General features: G+C 46.2%; 1 protein-coding gene across 3 annotated transcripts in view; it reads right to left on the bottom strand.

Moving 5' to 3' along the window:
• sik3 (SIK family kinase 3) overlaps nucleotides 1-23,663 on the bottom strand; it is a gene marked incomplete at its 5' end in the record, with an annotated part of 35,071 nt that overhangs the window by 9,210 nt on the left and 2,198 nt on the right. The window contains 14 exons of one of the 3 annotated variants that reach the window (XM_079272081.1): nucleotides 904-1,038; nucleotides 2,069-2,142; nucleotides 2,232-2,381; nucleotides 2,515-2,671; nucleotides 2,789-2,898; nucleotides 3,453-3,533; nucleotides 3,924-4,058; nucleotides 4,171-4,281; nucleotides 4,486-4,604; nucleotides 5,299-5,422; nucleotides 5,616-5,740; nucleotides 5,924-6,085; nucleotides 6,246-6,309; nucleotides 6,603-6,719. In XM_079272081.1, coding sequence (XP_079128207.1) covers nucleotides 904-1,038; nucleotides 2,069-2,142; nucleotides 2,232-2,381; nucleotides 2,515-2,671; nucleotides 2,789-2,898; nucleotides 3,453-3,533; nucleotides 3,924-4,058; nucleotides 4,171-4,281; nucleotides 4,486-4,604; nucleotides 5,299-5,422; nucleotides 5,616-5,740; nucleotides 5,924-6,085; nucleotides 6,246-6,309; nucleotides 6,603-6,719 — 1,664 coding nt within the window. The remainder of the gene's footprint in view (nucleotides 1-903; nucleotides 1,039-2,068; nucleotides 2,143-2,231; nucleotides 2,382-2,514; nucleotides 2,672-2,788; nucleotides 2,899-3,452; nucleotides 3,534-3,923; nucleotides 4,059-4,170; nucleotides 4,282-4,485; nucleotides 4,605-5,298; nucleotides 5,423-5,615; nucleotides 5,741-5,923; nucleotides 6,086-6,245; nucleotides 6,310-6,602; nucleotides 6,720-23,663) is intronic. The other 2 variants (XM_079272082.1, XM_079272080.1) reach the window with 2 other exon arrangements.

Here is a 23,663-nt window from a genome sequence, read left to right as displayed (position 1 = left end):
CATAAGGAGCCCAAAATTCATGTATCAATGAATCCAGTAGCTCTCCTTAAAATGGTTTCATCCATCCCGTCAATCACGACAGAAGAGTTGGAGTAAAGTTATGGAGGGAATGTTAACTTTGAAGAGGGGCTGTGACTACAATCACTTTTAAACCCTTGACTCTTCGTCCCAGAAGTCACTGCACCTTTGTAACAGCTGAAGTCAATGAGACAAAATATTTCAGGATAATAAATGCCACAGTTGATAAAAAGGGAAGGGACATTATTCATACCATAGTTATTCATCCAGTATAGGACATTAAAGGAACGCTTCTTGAGGAGTTTTCTACAAACAAGCTCTTGTCTACTTTTCATTGTGTAGTTAAAAGCACATGAACTACTACTTTGAGCTGGCATTCAGATAGCCAGCATATCACAGCGTCTGCCACCCAAAAAGTGTTGCATGATCAACAACTTTCCCTCAATGAAGCCACAACTTACCGGTACTTCTGCCAATGCAGCCAAATACAAAAGCACATCTAGCATCTCAAGAGACGTTCTAATCTGAGTTGGAGGAAGATGATACTTATAATAAAGGGACAACAGCTAAACACAAAAACAAAAACACAGAAATATGATATGACTGCTATTCCAGGTTCCAGGTTTATGAGGGAAACTTTAAAAGGTTAACTGGTGATGCGTCTTTGGAAGGTGCACAACCTTCCCTTGGTGAGAGTGCATCCTCACCAGTGTGTGTGTGTGTGTGTGAGATCAGCTGTGTGTGCGAGTGTAAGTATGTGTATGTGTGTGTGTGTGTGTGTGTGTGGGTGAGAGAGAAGGGGAAAAAGACAGGGTTAATATGCCCCTCATTTAATGTGAGTGTGTGTTTGTGCATATACAGCTCGGAGCGGGCGTGTCCCCTCACCGATTGTGTGTGTCGGGGGCCCAGCCCCCCCTCTGGCGGGGGCCCTGGGGCCGCTGTGACTCTGCCGAGGGCTCGCCATGCGATGTGCTCGTGAGCGCGTGCGTCGTGTGCCGCTTGGAGCGGTTCGCCAGGTACCTGGGCCGCAGGGAGGGGGGAGGACGGGGGTGAGGGTGGGAGACAGGAAGCAGCGCTGGTCAGCTCTCTGTCCTCATTGGCTAAGGGGGGGGGGGGGAAGGCCCGCCCCTTCCCAACTCTGCCAATAGGTGCCATCATTCATATCATCTTAGCCAATCAGAAAAACAAAATAAAATTACACCATAGATGGATGTTATTGCTTACGGGTATCCCACAACCCCCCAGCTTCCAATTTAAGGATTGGACTGGATGCCGATTTTTTTTTGGGGTTTTGCAAGCTTAGCAAAGCTGTGAGAGAAAGAGTGAGAAAGTCCGGAGAATAATTTGGCACTTACTGAAATGAAAGAGACAAAGAAGCTCTTGGCTAAAGAGCTGGATTTGGTGGCAGATTGAGTTTTGGAACTGTGGCAGAAGGCACTTGCGCGATGGAGATAGGAGGAGAGATGGTGTAAGCACCACAGCAGAGTGGCCACCTCCCGTAGGAAAAAGCAGAGCAGCCTACAGGCACTCACTCCCAGCAACCCAGGACACCAGCGAAGTCTACAGAAGGTGCTGTCTGAGGAGGACCGGCTGGGAAACTCCAACCTGGACTTCTGAATCCAACATCCAGACCCCATAACCCAAACCTGATGCTGTCACTACCCTGGCCTGACGTCAGCTCCTTCCAAGTCTCTTATTTTGAAAGGTTTTTCTTGCATAAATATGTCTGTTAACCTCCACTGTGTCGTATTTGTTTGGTAACCCCATTTTGTTTTGCTTTTTTGCAATAAAGAAGTTATTCAACTCACTGGATTTAACACATAGATCCTCCTCTTAAGTTTGCTGAACAGGCCATTGCTATAATAAATGTCCTAGTAATTTAGTTAAGTAAAGAATAAATGTAAATCTAACTAATAAAACTACTGAAAGGACTACATCCATACAGAACCCACAGATGTCTTGTCGCAGGTTACGGCCTCCCAGAGTATCCAGTTTAGACAGCACCCCTGTACAGTGTAGCCCTTCACCAAACAACGTAATCGTGGGATACCTCTGTACTGCCTCCTGGTCTGGCTCTCCGTCTGAACCTTCCTCATCCACCGGAGCTACTGCAGGGATCGGGTGCTAAGAGAGGCAAGAAGAATTTACCAGTCAACACTCAGTTTATATAAGGGGAGGATGTCGAAAGAATGCACAGAAATCCAGATCCTCACCGGGCTGGCAACAAGCGGTGAGGGCCCCCGGGGCCTCTTGAGGAGCTGAGCGTGTAGTTGAATGTTGGCCCCGCCGTCGGAAGCTCTTCGACCGAGAGGCCCCATGCCGTTGAGCAGCTGCAGGGTAGGTGGCTGCAGCAACGACTGCTCCTGGAGGATCAGCAGACAGAAAGTCAGATTTGAGGGGAAATTAATACGTTTCTGGAAACTAACTGACGACTTCCAGAAGCTTCCCAGTACAAACTGAAAGAGCCCACGTCCAATCTAACCCAACTGACTGTACCTTGTACTCTAGCTGCTGTGTGGGCTGCAAGCTCTGCGTGGGCATGAGAGTGTGCATTTGGCCCATAGTGGGGGCCAGTGAGGGGAACAGGGGCTGGGGAACTGCACCGCAAGGGAAACCTGGTGGCAGTTTCTGGAGGTCCTCCTGCATCTCTGTCCTGTGGTGGAAGAGGGGACAATGACCGGACAGGAGTCAGTGGCTTCATTTATGTGGCAACTAGCTCATATATCCCAAATATAAGACATTTACTATGAAACATCACTGAGAGCTTTACCTTTGGTCTGGTACTCCCACCGTGTGCCGCCTCATGGAAAGGTAGCGAGCCATGGCCTCGGGAGATGGCTCCTCCCCTTCATCGCTGTCCAGTGCCATGTTGCCATCCGGCTAAACAACAAATACACACACACACACACACACACACACACATTCTGTCATTAGCAATGCCCTTTCTGCATTGTATCAAACCATGACATACATTTTAAATAAGTTTCAATTGTAATATACATGCTTTAAAAGTTCAGGTCTTCTATTAAAATCCCTGCTGCAATGCAGTAATCTGACGCATTCTTGTGTTTCACAGCATTTGTGAGTCAGCTTTGAGGCTGTGTGTGTTCTGTGTGTGTGAGAGATTATGAGAGTCTGGTCATAGTGTGCGAGATGGATCCCGGGCTGCACTAACAGTAGTAAGCTGTAAATACTGGACATGCAGTAACTAAAAACATGTAAAACGTCTTAAATATGACTGGAAGCAGTTGTGTTGACTGATGTTTAGGTGGTGCATCAATTCCTTTAACACGTTAACAACAATGCTAACAATCAAACTCTTTAAATAAGAAGCAGTGAGAGCTATGGTTGGGACTTCAGCTACATAGACTAGCTTGTTTATCGTGCACGAGGACCCTACTGCTGCAACGGGGATGCAGCCATCGTGGACTCACCTCAACGATCTGGTTCTCTGGGTTGATGAGCTGGACGTGGGGAACGGTCATGCTAACGGGATTACCCTGCGGATCCGTCTGCTGGGCACGTACACACATACACAGACGGGTCGTGTGAGGATTGTGCTAATAATCTAGCAATCTCAGTGCAGTGGGATTGGTGGATGTGGGTTAAAGCAATCAACTCAGCTTCAACAAAAGCACTCACCATCAACTGCTACTTTAATAACAAGGAAGAAGCAACATATCCACGAGGAATAAATCTACACAGTTAATTCGCTGTATTGAGAGGTACACATCTGATGGATGAGATAACTTTAGGGTGTGTTACGCTCAGGTTGTGACCATCTTGAAACATTGCTTACAACTATAAAACAACTTCCCACAATACTATGAAACTGTGTTGAAAAGTGACACGTGCGGGCTGCTAAACCACCAACATGAAGCCAACACCAGTGAGCGATGAATTACCTGTACGGCGTTAAGAGGATAGCTAATGGAGCGCGGTGTGGGCGGGGCCACGCGCAGGGTCTTGTGTTTCTTGAGGCGGTCGGCCAGCAAACTGTAGATGGCGCTATAGTGATCGTATGCATCCGTTTGTAGGGACTGGAGAAGAAAAGGCAGAATTAGTACAAGTTACTAAGACCGTTACACCTCTATTTGTTTTTACCAAAAGGCAGAGCAGAAAACGGAAGTCAGCTACGTATTTGTGGCCAACCTGAAGTGTGCGTTCTCGGTCCAGGCCCATCTCACACATGGCTATCAGCACCTGCTCATTGATGAGTTCGATCTCTCGCTCCGTCTTCACCTGCTCACACTCCGCTATCAACTGGAGGGGATTCATTTATATTCATGTTAATTCGTGAGCTTTGGAGGTGCCGGTAGGTGCACACAGCCGGGCTAGCGCTTTATGGTCTTTGTGCTAAGCTAATATGTGCACAAAGACGCACAATGCAACACAGACTCAACACATGTTAGGCTGGAATGATTTTGCGTTCGATAATTATCAGTACAGGACGATGGAGAGTCTCACCCTGTCGAAGTCCGGGTCCGGGTCTCCTAGTCTCATCCACTTGTTCTTATTGATCTGCTCCATGGTCAACCGTCTGCTGGGCTCCAGCACTAACATGTGTCTGATCAAGTACTCGCAGTCTGCAACGACACAAACAGACTTTGTGGAAAAATATTCAAACGTACCAACAAAATTGCGAAACGCTAAAATTGTTTGTATTATTCATAGGAAATTACAATTCTTTCCACATTGTTTTCTAAATTGCAGTACTTTGTTTTTTGGGGAAATAAGTGTCTCAACATCCACAGATAATTCTCAACCCAAATTTGCCACAGGAGCGTTTTTAGGGAACATTTTGATATTTTATTCCACTGTGAAAACTTCAAGTTCAAGCTGACCAAAGCCACTGTTCCGGGTAGTCTGTGGATGCTTGTTAACCACATGGATCCCTGTGGAGCAATGCTTTTGTGAGCGGGTTTTAGTTTGTATCACGCACAAGGATGCAAATTGTACACACACAAGATGGACAATTCCCACTATTTCACTGGCTGTAACGCACCAACTAACATAGTAGTGCATGAACAAAGGCATTGAAGACTGCTGCTAAGCAAACATGGATATAAATATGTTTTCTGAGGAATGAAGGACGCACTCAACATGTTTATTGTATTTCTTGTAACTATCATGCAACATGGACCACAAGGATAAACACAAAGTCCTGAAAACATGACTTTTGTTTGGATTTGAGAAAACGCTTGAGACTAAAGCTAATGGCATTACGGTCCGGAGGACGTAAAGAGACACAGGAAGAGTGAGGACTGACTAGAGTCCTACCTGTGGACATGAAGAAGGGGATGCGGAACTTGCCGCTGAGGACACGTGCCCGCAAATTTTGTAGAGTGCTGCCGTCGAAAGGCAGGGCGCCGCACACCAACACATACAACACCACACCTAAGCTCTATAGAGAGAGAAGACGGCAGGACACAAACCATGAGGCCACAATATATAAAAAGGACTTCAACAAACAAGTAATAAATCCAGGGCACTGTCGCCTGTCACGCCATTTCATTATTTAGTTGTCTTCGAGCCAATCAGCTACACCCTGTGCTGCAGCCCAACAGGGCCGTGTGCATACCTGAAAGTCTACTCACCCATATGTCTACTTTCGGCCCGTCGTACTCCTTGCCCTCAAAGAGTTCTGGCGCGGCATAGGGAGGGCTGCCACACCACGTCTTCAACAGCTGTCCTCGAGAAAACAGGTTACTGAATCCAAAATCTGTCCAGGTGAGAGGAGAGGTTCACTCAATCTCATCACTTCACTCGACAGAGTCAACTCAATCAACCAGAGAAAAGGCTTCCAAAAGCACATGTTGACACTTGCCTTTGCCCACTCACCAAGACAGCCCAAAACCACGGAATTAAGTTTCCCACCCATACATTCTTAAGTGTACACACACACCTGCGATTTTGATGTTGAGGTTGTGGTCCAGCAGCAGATTCTCAGCCTTCAGGTCTCTGTGGACGATGTTGCGGCAGTGACAGAAATGGACTGCTGCCACAATCTGTTTGAACTTCTTCCTGGCGTCCTTCTCCGCCATGCGCCCATGAGCCACCAGGTGGTCTGCACACACGCACACACACAAACGTACACAAAATGGACAGTTTAGAGACTCATGGTACTCCGTTGTGAATATGCAAATGAAGATGATTCTGTTCCCATTTAGACAAATAAATCGTTAAACAATTGAGGAGACATGCTGAGAAACGGGACACTCAGTTACCGAATATTTCTCCGCCGCTAGCGTACTCTGTCACCAGATAGATCATCCGCTCCGTCTCCATCACCTGAAGACATAAACAAACGGTAACAACCAGGACCTACAGAGCCTCTGATAGGCCAGTGATGGGCGGCTCACCCGTTCCACAACACAATGAGTAAGCAGTGGTTGGCATACACACAGGAAGATTCAAATAGAACTAAAACTGCCATTTACTCAGTGTATTGTCTTTATATTTTAATACTACCAAACAATGCCGGCGGCCATGTTCAACACCGTGGGCCAGTCACCAACATGTATTGTTTGTCCTTTTCCTATCGGGCCATGGGTCTCAGGTGTGAGCTGTGGGTTAATGTGTACCTGGTAGAGGCGGATGATGTGGGGGTGCTTCAGCAACTTCATGATCTGCACCTCTCTGAAAATCTTTTTCAGGTTCTCATCGTCCAGCTGGGTCTTATCCACTATTTTTATAGCCACCTGGAGACAGAGAGACAAGAAAGGGACGGAGGGAGAGGTCAGGACAAATGAGGAGAGAGGGTGAGGAGAGAGGGGCGAGGAAACAGGGAAGGAAGGAGGACGACGGAAACAAAGAGTGAGGAGACAAAACAAAAACAATTATTTTACTTAAATCTTGCAATTTGTTTACCGGCTCTCGAGTGTTACAAGGCAAGGCAAGGCACGTTTATTTGTATAGCACATTTCAACAACAAGGTAATTCAAAGTGCTTCACATAAAACCATTAAAAGCATCAAAACACAAGGCAAAAGAAAAGGAGATTTCAAATACAATTAAAAAACAGTGTAAGAAATAAAATGCAGTAGTAAAATGCAGAAATGCAGGAAATTGATTAATATATTAATTGAACGTGGTTCAATTAAAGGCAGCAGCAAACAGAAAGGTCTTCAATCTTGATTTAAATGAGCTGAGGGTCTCAGCAGACCTGCAGCTTTCTGGGACTTTGTTCCAGATATGTGGAGCAGAAAAACTGAACGCTGCTTCTCCATGTTTAGTTCTGACTCTGGGAACAGAAAGTAGACCGGTCCCAGACGACCTGAGGGGTCGGGATGGTTCATAAGGTAGCAGCAGATCAGAGATGTATTTTGGCCCTAAACCATTCAGTGCTTTGTAAACCAACAGCAGGATTTTAAAGTCAATTCTTTGTTGGACAGGAAGCCAGTGCAAAGACCTCAGAACTGGAGTGATGTGGTCCACCCTCCTGGTCTTAGTGAGGACACGAGCAGCGTTCTGAATCAGCTGCAGCTTTCTGACGGACTTTTTACAGAGACCTGTAAACACACCGTTACAGTAGTCCAGTCTGCTGAAGATAAATGCATCTTCAATGCAACACAATACATTCACGTTAATGGTGTTTAGCTGACACTTAAATTGCCGGCAACAAGTCCAGAGCACAGTCCCTGTGCCCTTTGCAATATTGCTGTGATGACACCATAATTATAGAAAATAACCAGCGAAAAGAACTAAAGGGAGGGTGCGAGTCAGACAGACTCAATTTAATGTGACCCGGCACCGCGGATCCATTAACAGCCGCAAAAACAAGTAATAAACACAAATAATTAAGTGCCACAAAAAAAAACAAGACACCACGAGAGGTATTGGGCATTTCTTAAGATGCTGAATTGCCAAACTGTGAGTTGTCACAAACAGTGCTTTCCCTGGATTCCAGCTTGTTTAGAGAAGCCGACCGCAGCCGTGAACTTCGACTGCGGGCCCGGCTCTTGCGTAACGGCTGAGCACCACACAATGGCTCCGGCAGCGTGGACGGTGATGCTGTGCGACAGGAGCTTTGAGCTGCCACTTAGGGATGGGCAGACAGCTTTAATGACTTAATCAAGCGGAGCTAATGAGGCTGTCCAGAAACATAGCTTCCTCCAGAAATAGATGAGCGAGTACAGTCGGGAGTGCGTGTGAAAAAATTAAAAGTATGCGCCCTGCATTAACACGCGCCCTGCATTAACACACACACACACACACGTTAAATTGTGTTCAGTGCCATCCTGAGCTCTGCCTTTCCTGATGAGAGACATGAAGAAGGCCATCTGAAGCCTGGCACGGGTCACTTCCTGTTGCAGACAGGAAGGGGAAGTGAGGAGAGCGAATGGAGGGCTCTTGGGACACACAATCACATCCAACAATCTAACAGTGGCTTTAATCCAGATCAGAGTGCATCTGTGTGCAGCTTCCTTTCAAGGGCATTGTACAATTGTGGAAAACATCTTTTGGAAAACTTCCCTACGTGTACCAATTTAGAAAAAAACAGTTTACCAAGGTCTATTTGATAAATACCAGTACCAACATCAGTACCCTGAAAGTGCTGCCGATACCAACTCAGTACTTCATTCGATGCCACTCGAAGCCGTTTACAACACCTGACATTAGCTGTTCTTATCATGTGCATGAGGAACTTGCTTCCCACACAGTGGACAGCCTCCCTTTAATGATTATCATCATATCATTATCATATCATGATGATCGGGTCATGGAAACTATTGTAAAAAGCATGTATACAGACTGTAGATTGACGACAGATGGAGACACACGTCCAGGTACTGATTACCTTGTATTGTGTCCATGAAAGATCTAAGGGAGGCGTTATTCAGCAGAATTAGCCTAAATTAAGATGAAAGCGACGTGGAGGGAATTAATCAGGAGGAAGTAACACAGCGTGTGCGGCACTCATCTGAACGGCTGATTTATCTGAAGTGGTACCGTATCTGGCTGGGACAAACCGACCATGTTTTCTTACACGAAGACAGGAATAACTTAATGTATCTTACACTTGCAGAGTTTACCACAAGGTTTCTCTGAACTCAACAACTCACAAAAAGGCGTAATTATCAGGAGAGTCTGGGGATTTCATTCCCGGGCAACAAAAGGATCAAATTGTGTTTGCGGCTTACTGTATTATTTGTCATAGTTGATGTGTTTACCACCAATACAATTGCATCTGTTTCATAATTGCAGTGTAATGAAGTCAGTTGAAAGGGCTGAACCGAATGTCATCGTTTTACTAAGCTTCTATTGAGGTCTGTCATCCCAGTTTATGATGTCACCATCCTAAAAGATGAAATACAATTTACGTTAAGTTTAAGTTATTGTGGTTGTATAAGACCACCTCCCGGTAATACAGCTGCGTCCTCCCTTTGTGTGAGGAAAGCAGGAGAGAAAACAGTGTTTGATCCAAAGGAGGAATGTTGTTTTTAAACAGGCCAGACGGCGAGAAATATGGATCCAAAATAGTTTTTAATCTATCAATTTGGTCTTTTGGAATAAAAAACTGAGCGCTGCGTTGCCTGCTGTGCAGGCAGGTAATCCCGGCTGTATGGGTTGGAGCCGCTGGATCGATTGCCGGTATCGTTTTAATATGAATTAAGTAACATTAAAAAAAGCTCTTGCCATGCATGTGTGTATGTCTTGTTTGGAATGTGTGTCCATGCAGTATTTTAAGCTCTTGGAATCTATTCTTAGCATTGGCAATAATCCAGTTTTATTGATGTAATCACTCCCCTCTGCATCTTATGGAGGGTAACAACAGGATATACAGTGTGTGTGTGTGTGTGTCACACACACACACTGACGTCTGACGACACGTACACATTCAGCTCATTTTTAAAGGACAACGAAAATGTGGAAACGGGGCTACAACTACAATGGTACCTGAAACATTTCTGGTGTCACATATTGGTCACTGTGTTTCTCCTTCAAGGAGATTCAATGATGCTAAAATGGGTGACTATGAACCAAGGATTAAGATTATCACGCCTCATAATAAGAACTAAGAATTGGTCACGCTGACAAACACAGACCTAGCGAGATGAGTGGTGATGCTAAGCGGTACTCTGCAAACAACCATGTGTCCAGTGCACGTCTCAAAGGTTGGGTTTCCAGGTTTAGCGCCACCCAAGGTATGTGCATCCTATAGGATATACGTTGTGTATCTTAGGTGCATTGGGATGTTCAGTCTGCTTTGCACTAGCTTCCATGACTCTGGAATTTTCCATCAAAGGATCTGGGTACACACACACACACACACACACACACACACACACACACGAGAGGCCGGCTGCTACGAAATGAAGTGTCACATAGCTCCTCCGATCACATGACCGTGACTTCAATAAAGCACCATCCGAGAGCAGCTGGTGCCCAACGGAGTAGTCTGGACCCTTTGCTGCACATTAACACAACTCACACAGCGAGTGTAGCTTCACCGCACACAAGAAATACCAAAGGCAACTAAAAGACAGTTTAAAAACAGGGTGCACTTCCTTCGCTCTCAAATGTAGAAATGGGTCCTGGAGGTGCAAGTTTTAAATTGGTACCAGTGCTAGATTGGGCAGAGCGAGGGGGCATGGTGGTGCAGTGGTTAGCCTCACAGAAACAGGGATCATGGGTCATGGAAGGCCCTTTCCCTTACCAACTACATGGAGATAAATTATCACCTGTGGCGACCCCTAACGGGAACAGCCGAGCTGGGAAGTTGGCGCTGCATCATTATGTAATTATTTCGGCATCCTTTCCGTTTGCTTATTATTAAATCACAACTAAATCTGTATATTTTGGGTTCATACCGCTGAAGTGAAGCAGCCGTCGTGTGGCTCGCTAGATACAGTGAATACGATGACCTTATGAGACAGGACAGGACGGCGTTTAGGACACGTACGAAGCAGCAATTGTGGATGTTTCCATCAGGGTTGATCACCCTCCTCTCCAGAGCGCCTCGCCTAACTGACACGAATAAACCCAATTTATCCTGCGGTCAAAATTTGCATCGTGTCATGTGTGGAAACAGCATTATTGTACAGTTGAACTTCACATTATAGCGAAGCTCCAGTTCTGCTTGACTCTCGTTAAAAACAGGTCATCAAGAAAAGAAAAGGCTTCTTAGTCTATAACGGAAGGACAAATTATTAAAAACACCTCTCAGTATAATGCAATACTGTTTGATAGTAACACAATATCACAAAAGGACATTATCAGAATAATCAACCATGGAAGAAGTCCTGGTCGATGTATTTTTATTCTGATATTTGTCCCAACGCTCTGATTAAACAGTGTCATGCATTTTCTGTTTTTAAAGCAGAATATAAGGAATCAAAAACCCCAGAAGCTGTCAGGACCAATATTCATCTAGCATTAAAAGTTACATAAGATATTTTTAAAGATGTTCACATAGTCTCTCTGATATTCACTTTGAAAACATCCATGACTCAACTATAATGAGGCTAATCCTAAGCAAAGAACTGGGTCTATGCTGTAACGTCTACAGTGGGAAGCTAGGGCAGAAGAAGCTCACCTGTGTTCTCACTCTCTCACACACATTATGCATGACATTATGTATGAGGTTCACCTTCATCAACAGGTGCCACAGATTACAACACCTATAACGCTCAAGCTTAACCCACATCACGCGTTGAGTAGTGTGGAAACGCCAAACGGCCACGCATGTACACGAGCACATCCCTGTTCAGCTCCAAACACACGGGAGCATCTTCTACAATAGCTGCGTGTTATAAAGTCACACAGACGTCACGCGGTGTCGTACAAACACATGGCAGGTCAGTACTATGACTGATGATTATGCGCGTGTAGTATGAGTCAGCACAATGCCTCTCAGAGATGCTACACGTTGTGCACTTGTTAAGCGTGTGTGTGTGTGGAAATGACTCAGTAGAGTGTTACAAGACCGGGGACACGTTACAGCGTGGACACACTGGACATCACACAGTAATCTGCCATTTGCAGAGCAGAGCCCACACTTCATGAAGACCTCAGCACAACCAGTATTTGTCAACTACGTACACTGTGCCATCAGGACAACCAGAACCGTATTACCATTATATTTACTAACTAATTCAATAAGGTATTTTGGAGCATGACACCATCACAACAAGCTGGTTGACTCCGGACGGTCCAGTTACAGTCTTGATGGCGATTGTTCATCGGTGCTTACCGAGGACAATCCTGCAGTGACCGTTTCGGCAAGCGTATCGGCAAGTGACAATAGGACAAGCATCTCTACATAGACATGAATAAAGAAAGAAAGAATTGGTAAATGTTCATATTCTTCTTTAAAAAAAATGCTGCAAAGATGTACCGTCGCATTGGCATCAAAGTCAGAGGTCTGACATCTTGATCGAGACTGAGCATTCTTCTATTTATTTTTATTGTGCAATCTTCCAGTTTCTCAAAAATACTCACCACCTGTAGCGGTTCATTAACCCTCCACCATCAAATCACACCATATGTGGTCGTTTGGCTAAGACTGGTAATGGGAAACTATTTTGATAGTCAATGAACCAAAGATGTCACGCATTCTTGGTTCTCGCTTTCCAAATGTGAAGATCAGCTTCTTGTCTTGGTCACGTGTGCGTGTGTATATGTATAGCAGCCCATTACAAGAAGGCTGTGATATGTGTATATAACAAATATGTATATTTAACAACAGCAAAGTCTGTCTTTAAGCTTTTTGTGCATCATCTATAGGAATAACGACTGTCCTAAAATATGTAAAATGACATAGTAGAAGTTAAAAACATGACAAGTCAGCTCCATTGAGAATTGGTGGTTGAGGGCGGGTCATGGAATCCAGCAAGACTTGAATGGAGCGACCTTTCTCCAACTAACGAGCCGTGACGACGCACAGACGACAACAAGCAGCGCTGTGGAGGACGACGATGATGATGATGATGATGATGGCACGGAGGCTTGTTTTGGGCTGAAACATAGATGAGAAATGTACACTGTCCTTCCTCCCTCATGTCGTGTGTGTATGTGTGAGAGAGAGACAGAGAGACAGACAGACAGAGAAAGAGAGGACAGACAGACAGACAGTATGGGCTGTGTTCCTCTCTTTTGAACCTGGCTGGCAGAAGCTTCCCAACACTAAGGACGCATCAGAAGATGACTTGAGGGCAGGAAGAGAAGTCAGGCACAAACAGCCTTCGTCACATTATTCACCCAAATGAAATGACGAGTGAGTGTGCGTATGTGTGTCTTTGAGGAACAGAGAGGGGACGATGTGTGACAGAGAGGCTGCGAGTGTGACCGAGTGGAATTGTTACCTAACGCTTTGCCTTCCTGCCTGCCCTCTCTTCCTCCCGCTCATCCTTCTCTAGCCTAAACAAAACAATCGGGAGGAAAGAAGAGCGGCTCCCCCGCAGATGGACGGATCAGGACACGCCGCCATCTTTTACCGATCTCGCTCACCGTGCTGTGGGCACAACAAAGTGAGTCCTTACTTGATCCTCAGTCGGGGTCATACCAGGGCGCTGACCATACCAGACTCTGTCGAGATATTACACAAAAGTACGCCGAACACAAACACATTGGCAGTCGAGCTTATCCAACATGAGAAACACTCACAAGGACAAGATTGTGTTCAAATATTCACTCAATTATGATACAGTGCTGACATACAGGTGCATTATTGAAGACAAAAAGCTGCACGTTTTGTGGGCAGACACAATTAGCCAATTTCTTGACTGACAGAAGTTTAACATCCTGATAATCATGGTTCTCATGCAGTCAATTATGACAGGAGAATGGCTTTTTGTTTTGTAGTATTATGAAAATACTGTATATTATGTTTTAGCAATCGGTCAGATAAGATTAGAAATCTTTCGATAAAACTTTCAAGTTCTTATGATTTGTGATCGGCAGATATTTTTTACAATTTCACAAATAAATATAATATAATATAATTACTGATCGGTAGGCTGGGGTTTGTTTTTTGACCTTTATTTGAGTATTTGTATTGAATAATATCACTGACCTAGAGGCCAGCCAGGACCAACGGGTTGTATTAAACTTGACTGGAAGAGATTTCTAAAATGTTCAGAGCCAGAATACTGAAACATTGAATTGACTCAAATCAATGACTTGTGCACAGAGAAATAAATTCCATTCAAATGCCGATAGTGACCTAGAGAGGATGAGCAAACATGCTTTTTTCAACGGGAAAATAATTCTTTCAACAACATGGCAATCTTTATGAGAGACCCATAAAGCATTGCGTGTATACACTGAACACTTCTTCGCGAGGCTGTGTACGTCACGTTTAATCGTATCTCGTGTCATTAGAGTATGATTTACAGGACATGTTACGGTGACGCCGTGCTGGAAACTCAGCAGACATCTATTAGTGGTGGAAATGACACAACACTGGCTTTGACTACAGGTTGCATCAAAGGGTGGACACAGACCTGGAATTCAAATTGCAACACTTTGTTATCTAAATTGTGTCGAAAGATTAGCGGAGCAGGACAAAATGAATTTCTGTAATCCATTTATAGTGATTGTATTTTATTATGCAAACAATGTGAACTCCTAAAACAAATGTGTACAGTTTATAGTGTAACCCAGAGCTAATAGAGAACGTACGTCCCTTGTTGAAAGGTCAGAACTAGTAATAAAGTTTATAGAATGAAAACTGAAATCAACATTTATCAAGACCGCAGCAAAGTGTGGCCCAACTGCCTCCAGCGCAGCGTTCGTGTGTAAACACTTCTGTTTTGACTTCCACTTCACGAGCTGCCCTTTGTCTGGAGGAGATGAACTTTCACTATTACAACATCCAGGTGCAGCACACCAGCTGTCTGCCATCGAAGGTTTAAGTGGTGCGACTGCCTCTCTGTGAGCGAGTCTACATCAACAGCCTCCATTCAGCAAGAATTTGCAAAACACACGGTTGAAACGGTTGCGTGTATTGGGGGGGGGGGGGGTAATAAAGTTTAAACAAATTGCCTGTTGAGTGTTTTAGAGTTTAACAAAACAGCAGAGAGCAAATGAGGCATAGACAGGGACCATCTCTTTCCCTTCCAAGCTACCAAGTATAAATAACCAGGTCCTGCACTGCAGGATATCATGCAGCTCCATCTAACAAGAGGACCAGTCAGCGTTTCCCATTGGATCGTTATAAAACCGAGGCCACAAAACACGGCTCTGATGACTGATCATCATATCCATATTCATGATGTCCACAGGCACGTTAAGCTACACTCCTATTCTTCTGATGTTCATGAGCAACTGGGGGTTGAGCTGGCTGGTGAAAATCATGAGCTGACTGGCCGGTCTGTGACCGCCGTCGACAGACAACAAACAAGGCCTCTCTTTCATTCTGTCAGTCCGTGGTCCACTGTCATGTTGTCCTCTGTCTGTCTGTCTCTCTCACTCGGACAGAAAGCCAGACACACAAACACATTCAGGCAAGTATTAACAGGCTCTCACACACACACTCATGGAGTAAAGCTTAATAACCAGCTCATTAATCTCACACTATAACGTTGCTACTGTCTTTGTATTGCTCTTGTTGGGGTCTGATAAATGGCTTCAACATGTGCTGTGGACAAAGAGAATCAGGCCTTCACTGTTTCAAGCAAAGGTTTCATCCTGACTTGTAGTTGAGGAGAGCAAAGGAATTTCACACTCAGGTGTGAATTTCCCCCCCCCCAAATAACCATGGTAACCGCGGCAATCTCATTGGCCGAGAGCCAAGAGAACCCAGGACCCCTGTGGTTCAACCCCTGTTCTACAAAACTGTCTGCAGGTTCACACTTCTCCGCTTTTCCCCCTTCGACCTCGGTTGAGTTAGGAGGCACACAACCGCTCTCTTCGCCCGGACCCCCCCCCCCCCGTCCAGGCCACAGAGAATCCAGCTTTTTCCAGCTCTCCCTCCGGGGTAACAGGAGGCACACAAGGCTCTTCGCTCGGACACCCCCGTCCAGGCCACAGAAGAACCAGCTTTCCCCCTTCGACCTCGGTTGAGTTAGGAGGCACACAACCGCTCTCTTCGCCCGGACCTTCGTCCTGGACGCATGAAGACACATCGGCCTCTCCTCCCCCCCCTCCAGCACGACGAGGCCACGAGGAAGCAACGGCCCTTCAACCCTACTCAAACCCTGACAAGCCGTTTCGCTGGATGAAACAGCCCGCGATAACGAATCTGCTTCAGCGATCAGTTCAGCGCTTTTTGTTTCTTTTTCTTTTGGTGCACACATTCCGGCGAAGGAAAGACGACAACGCCTCCCTCCTTCACCGACGATTCCCGGTAAGACGCACGCCGTCAGCCGAAATTAGATCACCCTCCCTGCCGCGAGGACAGATCACGTCTGCGTTTGCTCCAGCCGAGCCACGCCACGACAGACCGAAACAGCGCCAGCTCAACGCCGCGCTGAGAAGCACCCCCCCCCCTTCCTCTCGAAGAAAAAGGACAACTTTGCTCACGAACCCTTCAACGTTGCAACGAAGCATCTACAAGTAAGATTCTTGGCATTTGGGCATAGCTTAGCTTAAATTAACGTAAGTTTAATTCAGGCCATTCATTTATATGTTGATATTCCCGTGTTTTTGTGTGTTTAAGACTGTCGCGTGATATTGAGGTATTACGCAATCATTACGGCGCAGAGAAGCGCCGCTGTATTTGTGTATCAACTATGACTGTTTCTTTGGGATTAATTTCATTCATTGTCTTCCACTCCGTGTGGAAGTTCTCTTTTCATTAACTCGACTCGGTGAGTGAGCTGAGGTGCGTGGTTTATCACGGCATAAGTTACCGGCAGTTCTCAAGACGACAGCGGTATATTTATGCGTGATAGAGCCAGCCAACTCAGGCTCACTACAACGCGCACCGCGCGCAGAAGTCTGATTCATGAGCCCCCACCTTTTTTCTCTTTCCTCCTTTCACGAAACACACACACACACAGCTCCGAATTCTACCCCTGGGGAACCTCGTTCAAACGAGCGCCTCACATCACGTGCTGCCCAGGCAAACGTGAATTACGCACAGCAGCCCCATTCTGCCATTTTGTCCGGGTCCCTCGACTCCGCCATCTTTGTAGTTTCTAGCTGTAGTTCTTAAGGCCCCTCCCCTTTGGCCAGCGTCACTCGACGCCGCCATCTTTGTAGTCTTTAGCGTAGCTGTAAGACTCCTTCCTGTTCACCCACAGACCCACACACACACACATACACATACACACACAGACATACACCCTCATCCATTTTATTCATTCTTTAGTTTAGGCATATAAAATTGTATGATAATGTTTGTTGGTTGCAATATTAATTGATTTGATCATTTGTTATTTTGATTCAATAAACTCTGTTATACTTTCAGGAGCAGTCGTCTGTGATTACTTGTGCATATGTATTTGATAAGACTGTATGTAGTGGCCTGTGCTCGAACTTAAAACCTTCACTGTCACTGAATGTATAGTCATACGCAGACTATTGACATTATGAGTGACTACTAATTATGAGACTTAGTTTTATCGTTTGGTTATTGGTCCCTGTTCGCAGGGTGGTGCCCCGTTTATATTAATAATCATTAATAATTGTTACATACATCAATAATTCTATTGATGTCAAGAATTCAGTTTCTTAAATGCTGATAACCCAAACACGCTCCTTTAGTTCCCAACATAATGGTGCCCCGTGTGAGGCTACGTTATTCCAGTTTTGTTACAGTATATATGCACATTAATCCATAATTATTTTTGAATAATTAATTTTCCAAAAAATATTTTTTTTCGAAAAATTATTTTTTCTTCTTCTTTTGAATGATCCAAATTCCTGAAACTTATTTCCCAAAATAGGTAGGCTTTGATCTTCAAAATCTTGTCTTATTGTAATTAAATTTTTGATTTTAAATCCAGATTTTTAATCTTAATCTTTAATTCCCTTCTCGAAATTTTATTTCGTTTCCAGGTTTAATTATTCGTTTCATTTCTTAAACTAACAGCCAGCTGTGTAGTAGATTTTATCGTTTATTTGTAATACCTTGCTTGTTTTCTTAAATCCCTCCAAAGAAGTTACACACAGCTGTCACAGGCCCAAAGTGCTAAACCACATTAGCATTTTTGCACCTCTGGCTGCAAAGCAGTAGTGATACCTCAGAGCAGCAACAGTAGAAACGTAAGTCACAGAGCTAGACATTTCACTGTGCGCCTGCATGAACCGTAACACTAACAGTAATAAACATCTAATAGTAGAAATCCTAAGTTACAGAACTAGACATTTCACTGAGAACCGTAAACACTAACAGTTTCCGTTCTAACACTAGGGAATTAACAACCACTGGGAGTCGTGCTCATTAGAGAAAATGAGCGACGAGAAATTCCCCATTCCTGGAGCTGTAGCTTCAGAAGACTCCGCATTACGAGATGCGGTGGCTGATGTCCTCGGACTCACAGCAAAGGAAAGAGAGTACTTTGCAAAATACACTGCTGTCCTATGCGACGAGCAATTAGAGCAGCTGGTGGCTTATGTAAATAACCCAGCAGGTAACAGAGAGCGCCTGATTCAGAACGTAATCGGCGAAATACTGCTCATCTACCATCAGAAAATGCAGCTGCAAGCTGCCCGAACCCGGGCACAGAGCGACGAGCAGCAACGCGAGATCTGGACACTCCGAACAGAGGTTCAGGAGTTGTCACGTGACTGTAGAGCCCTACAGTCAGAAAATAGTAGCCTGCGCAGTGACCTCAGAGAGGTCAACCTAAAACTCTCTAAAGCATCAGAGAGTGATGACAAACTGAAAGCGCTTCAAGGTGTTCCAGCAACCCCGGTAGGTACTGCTACCCCCTATCGAGCCTCTCAGCCCAGTCATTTCTTGGTCTCGGCTCCCTCATTCCCCGAGACCCGAACCACCTTGCATTTCTTGAAAGCGACATCCCCAACCAGGAGGAGAGAGGACCAACACCAGGTCCTAGTCGGCCCAGGTGGCTTCAAAACCACCTCAGGTGAACGCAATCCTCCACGCAGTCCACGCGCGCGACAAGAACTGACCCCATCCCCCTCAGGGAGGGAGGATGATAGTCGTTACCACCATCGCGAGTATGGAGACTCAGACGACTCGGACGGCCCAGGCCCCATCAACCTTGGAGGCCTGCGTACTCGACAGATTGAGTCTCTGGCGAAAGCCGTAGAGCGCTTCAACCCCGATAATCACGACTCGAGCATCGATGACTACCTAAGGGAGATCGATCGCTGCCTCCTCGACCTATCGCACCCCTCATCGCGCGAAAAGCTAAAGCTAGTGTGGAAAACCACAGCGCGAAGCGTCCACGCTTTCATGGAAACGCTCCAGCCGAGCATCCGCGACTGCTATTCATCCCTTTGTCACGCCCTTAGGGAGGAGTACTCCCTGTACACCGACCCAGCTTCTGCCACCCTCGGCGCCTTTGCCATTTCTCAGGAAAGGCTACAGTCTCTGAGAGACTACTTCAGGCGCTTGAGATCTGCGTACTTCCAAGGACGTAACGCCCCAGGTCTAGAAGACCATGCCTTCAAGTCGCTATTCCTGCACAATCTCCACGACAACGTGAGATACGATGTTACTATGCACTGCAGAACGAGTAACCTCACCATGCCAGAGATTAGGAAATATGCGCAACTTGCATGGAAGACACGCGGACGGCCGACAAATCGGTACGAAGACACCGCCATAGTCTTAGGCATCCAACAGTCGAGCGACTCCGACCTAGCGTCGGAAGACGACGAGAGGACTTGGCCTAGCGAGCCCTGGTCACCCCCGAGGAACAAACGACCCTGGCGGTCGAAAGACCAACGGAACCAGGGGGGTGAAAGACGCCCTCAAGGGCAACCCATCAGGTAACGCTGACTCGCAGCCCACCTGACTAAGCCAAGTGACCTTTCCCCCTGCTGCCAAGTCGACGTGGTAGGGGGGGGGAAGAGAACTCAGCACACTTCCGGAAACGACCACTCCCATTTCGCACCTCGTTCTTCAACCTTCTTGGGCGACCTTGTTCGCAAAGGCAATGCCCGTTATGTATAAATCTATACATATTCTTCAGTCCTACTGGGGGGTCATAACACTCTTGCTCTACCCGACTCCGGGTCAGAAACGAGCCTCATGTGTTCCCCCACCTTTTCGCATACACCTCTAGGGTGCCACAACCTTAGAGGCCCTTCGAGCACCCTAGCTCGTAAGATCTTTCGTCAACTAAGCCTTCTTCTCCTGCTCTGTCAGCATGAGCCACCTCCAGCTTGTTCAACGAAGCCACCGCCTTCTTTCAGCCGAGTCATCGGCCGGGCCTGTCAAGTCGCCAGTGCCGTAGGTAACTGAACTTGACCTGTGCGCCGGACCTGTCTCCATCTCTAATTAGGAGGGTGGGGGGAGGGAGATATCACCAGCCCGCCATGACACACTCCAGAATGAAACTGTTCGCGACGTTTCCCTGAGTGCTGGCGGTAACGTGGGATATCTGCCCTCGCCACTTGAACAGCGCGAGGGGGGTGGGCTCTCTGACAACAGAAACTTAGAGAGATGTACTTCACAGGAAGTACACTCTAATCTCGCCAGTGCCGAAACCAACCGGCAGAATGGCAGCTTACTATTGACTACTAACGTTTAACTGCATGCTCCAACTCACCCTGTAGACATGCACTAACCGCTAACACATCCAACTTGAACCAGAACAGTTGCATGACCTGAAAAACGTTCATTGCGACTGTAAACTGATGCTCCACTCTCATAGAGAACCCTTTGCATGCTTTATAGACTCTACCAGAAGTAACCAAAGAGGACATAACCTCTGCCGTAGCAGTCAGATTTAACCCAGGACCTCATCCGAGAAGGCTCAGCTGTCAACAGCGGGAGCAGCGAAAGACCAGCCTAGCTAGTCACACTAGCCGTGCTAACGAAATCTGTAAATCTGCTACCACTACTGTTATGCAACCCTCACAGGTGCCTCTGGCCTATAGTCTTGGCAACGCAACTCCAATATCGATAGATTCCAAAACTTAGACACAGGACTCGCTCTAAATCTACCGATTAGAGAGAGATAGACGCACATATCATGTACTAATAGATCCAGAAGCGACAGACAAACTGGATTCCCTCCTATTCATAACACCACGTAGCCAACCTACGACTGCTCCGCCGACGGACTCCAGTCCTGTCTAGGAGTTGAACCAGTAACCACTGTTTGCCCCTCACCTGCTTCTTGTCTTTCTATTCTTTCCTTCTCTCTCTTTTGTGTTTTGTTTTGTTTATTTGGGTTGTTACTTTCTTTGACACTGTGCCACAATGCTAGAATATCACAACATCATAATAGCGATTGAATTATTTGGGAATAATGTTTGCTCACCTATGATTTGAATTGTGTATGATAGTAGATGTAGGTAGAAGTAGTTAAAGTCATCTGCCCAGATGCCACCTTAGTCATCTGCCCAGATGCCAATGAACTCTGAACTTGAACACCATGAACTTGACCACTATGAACCTTGAACTCTATGAACAATGAACACTGCCTGTTTTAACCACTGCTTTTGGTCTCAGGAACACTTGGACTGTCTCACCTCTTCAGGTTTCCCCACCACATGGATGCACAGGCCAGCCCTTGGTTTGCTCTAAAGACCGAAGCCAACACCTCGCTCTTCAGAACAAAGGGGGGATGTTGGGGTCTGATAAATGGCTTCAACATGTGCTGTGGACAAAGAGAATCAGGCCTTCACTGTTTCAAGCAAAGGTTTCATCCTGACTTGTAGTTGAGGAGAGCAAAGGAATTTCACACTCAGGTGTGAATTTCCCCCCCCCCAAATAACCATGGTAACCGCGGCAATCTCATTGGCCGAGAGCCAAGAGAACCCAGGACCCCTGTGGTTCAACCCCTGTTCTACAAAACTGTCTGCAGGTTCACACTTCTCCGCTTTTCCCCCTTCGACCTCGGTTGAGTTAGGAGGCACACAACCGCTCTCTTCGCCCGGACCCCCCCCCCCCGTCCAGGCCACAGAGAATCCAGCTTTTTCCAGCTCTCCCTCCGGGGTAACAGGAGGCACACAAGGCTCTTCGCTCGGACACCCCCGTCCAGGCCACAGAAGAACCAGCTTTCCCCCTTCGACCTCGGTTGAGTTAGGAGGCACACAACCGCTCTCTTCGCCCGGACCTTCGTCCTGGACGCATGAAGACACATCGGCCTCTCCTCCCCCCCCTCCAGCACGACGAGGCCACGAGGAAGCAACGGCCCTTCAACCCTACTCAAACCCTGACAAGCCGTTTCGCTGGATGAAACAGCCCGCGATAACGAATCTGCTTCAGCGATCAGTTCAGCGCTTTTTGTTTCTTTTTCTTTTGGTGCACACATTCCGGCGAAGGAAAGACGACAACGCCTCCCTCCTTCACCGACGATTCCCGGTAAGACGCACGCCGTCAGCCGAAATTAGATCACCCTCCCTGCCGCGAGGACAGATCACGTCTGCGTTTGCTCCAGCCGAGCCACGCCACGACAGACCGAAACAGCGCCAGCTCAACGCCGCGCTGAGAAGCACCCCCCCCCCTTCCTCTCGAAGAAAAAGGACAACTTTGCTCACGAACCCTTCAACGTTGCAACGAAGCATCTACAAGTAAGATTCTTGGCATTTGGGCATAGCTTAGCTTAAATTAACGTAAGTTTAATTCAGGCCATTCATTTATATGTTGATATTCCCGTGTTTTTGTGTGTTTAAGACTGTCGCGTGATATTGAGGTATTACGCAATCATTACGGCGCAGAGAAGCGCCGCTGTATTTGTGTATCAACTATGACTGTTTCTTTGGGATTAATTTCATTCATTGTCTTCCACTCCGTGTGGAAGTTCTCTTTTCATTAACTCGACTCGGTGAGTGAGCTGAGGTGCGTGGTTTATCACGGCATAAGTTACCGGCAGTTCTCAAGACGACAGCGGTATATTTATGCGTGATAGAGCCAGCCAACTCAGGCTCACTACAACGCGCACCGCGCGCAGAAGTCTGATTCATGAGCCCCCACCTTTTTTCTCTTTCCTCCTTTCACGAAACACACACACACACAGCTCCGAATTCTACCCCTGGGGAACCTCGTTCAAACGAGCGCCTCACATCACGTGCTGCCCAGGCAAACGTGAATTACGCACAGCAGCCCCATTCTGCCATTTTGTCCGGGTCCCTCGACTCCGCCATCTTTGTAGTTTCTAGCTGTAGTTCTTAAGGCCCCTCCCCTTTGGCCAGCGTCACTCGACGCCGCCATCTTTGTAGTCTTTAGCGTAGCTGTAAGACTCCTTCCTGTTCACCCACAGACCCACACACACACACATACACATACACACACAGACATACACCCTCATCCATTTTATTCATTCTTTAGTTTAGGCATATAAAATTGTATGATAATGTTTGTTGGTTGCAATATTAATTGATTTGATCATTTGTTATTTTGATTCAATAAACTCTGTTATACTTTCAGGAGCAGTCGTCTGTGATTACTTGTGCATATGTATTTGATAAGACTGTATGTAGTGGCCTGTGCTCGAACTTAAAACCTTCACTGTCACTGAATGTATAGTCATACGCAGACTATTGACATTATGAGTGACTACTAATTATGAGACTTAGTTTTATCGTTTGGTTATTGGTCCCTGTTCGCAGGGT

This window comes from Melanostigma gelatinosum (genome assembly GCF_949748355.1).
Source record: "Melanostigma gelatinosum genome assembly, chromosome: 7".
NCBI classification, from domain to species: domain Eukaryota; kingdom Metazoa; phylum Chordata; class Actinopteri; order Perciformes; family Zoarcidae; genus Melanostigma; species Melanostigma gelatinosum.
Note: the sequence above shows the minus strand (reverse complement) of the source record. Positions and strands in the feature narration are given on the sequence as shown.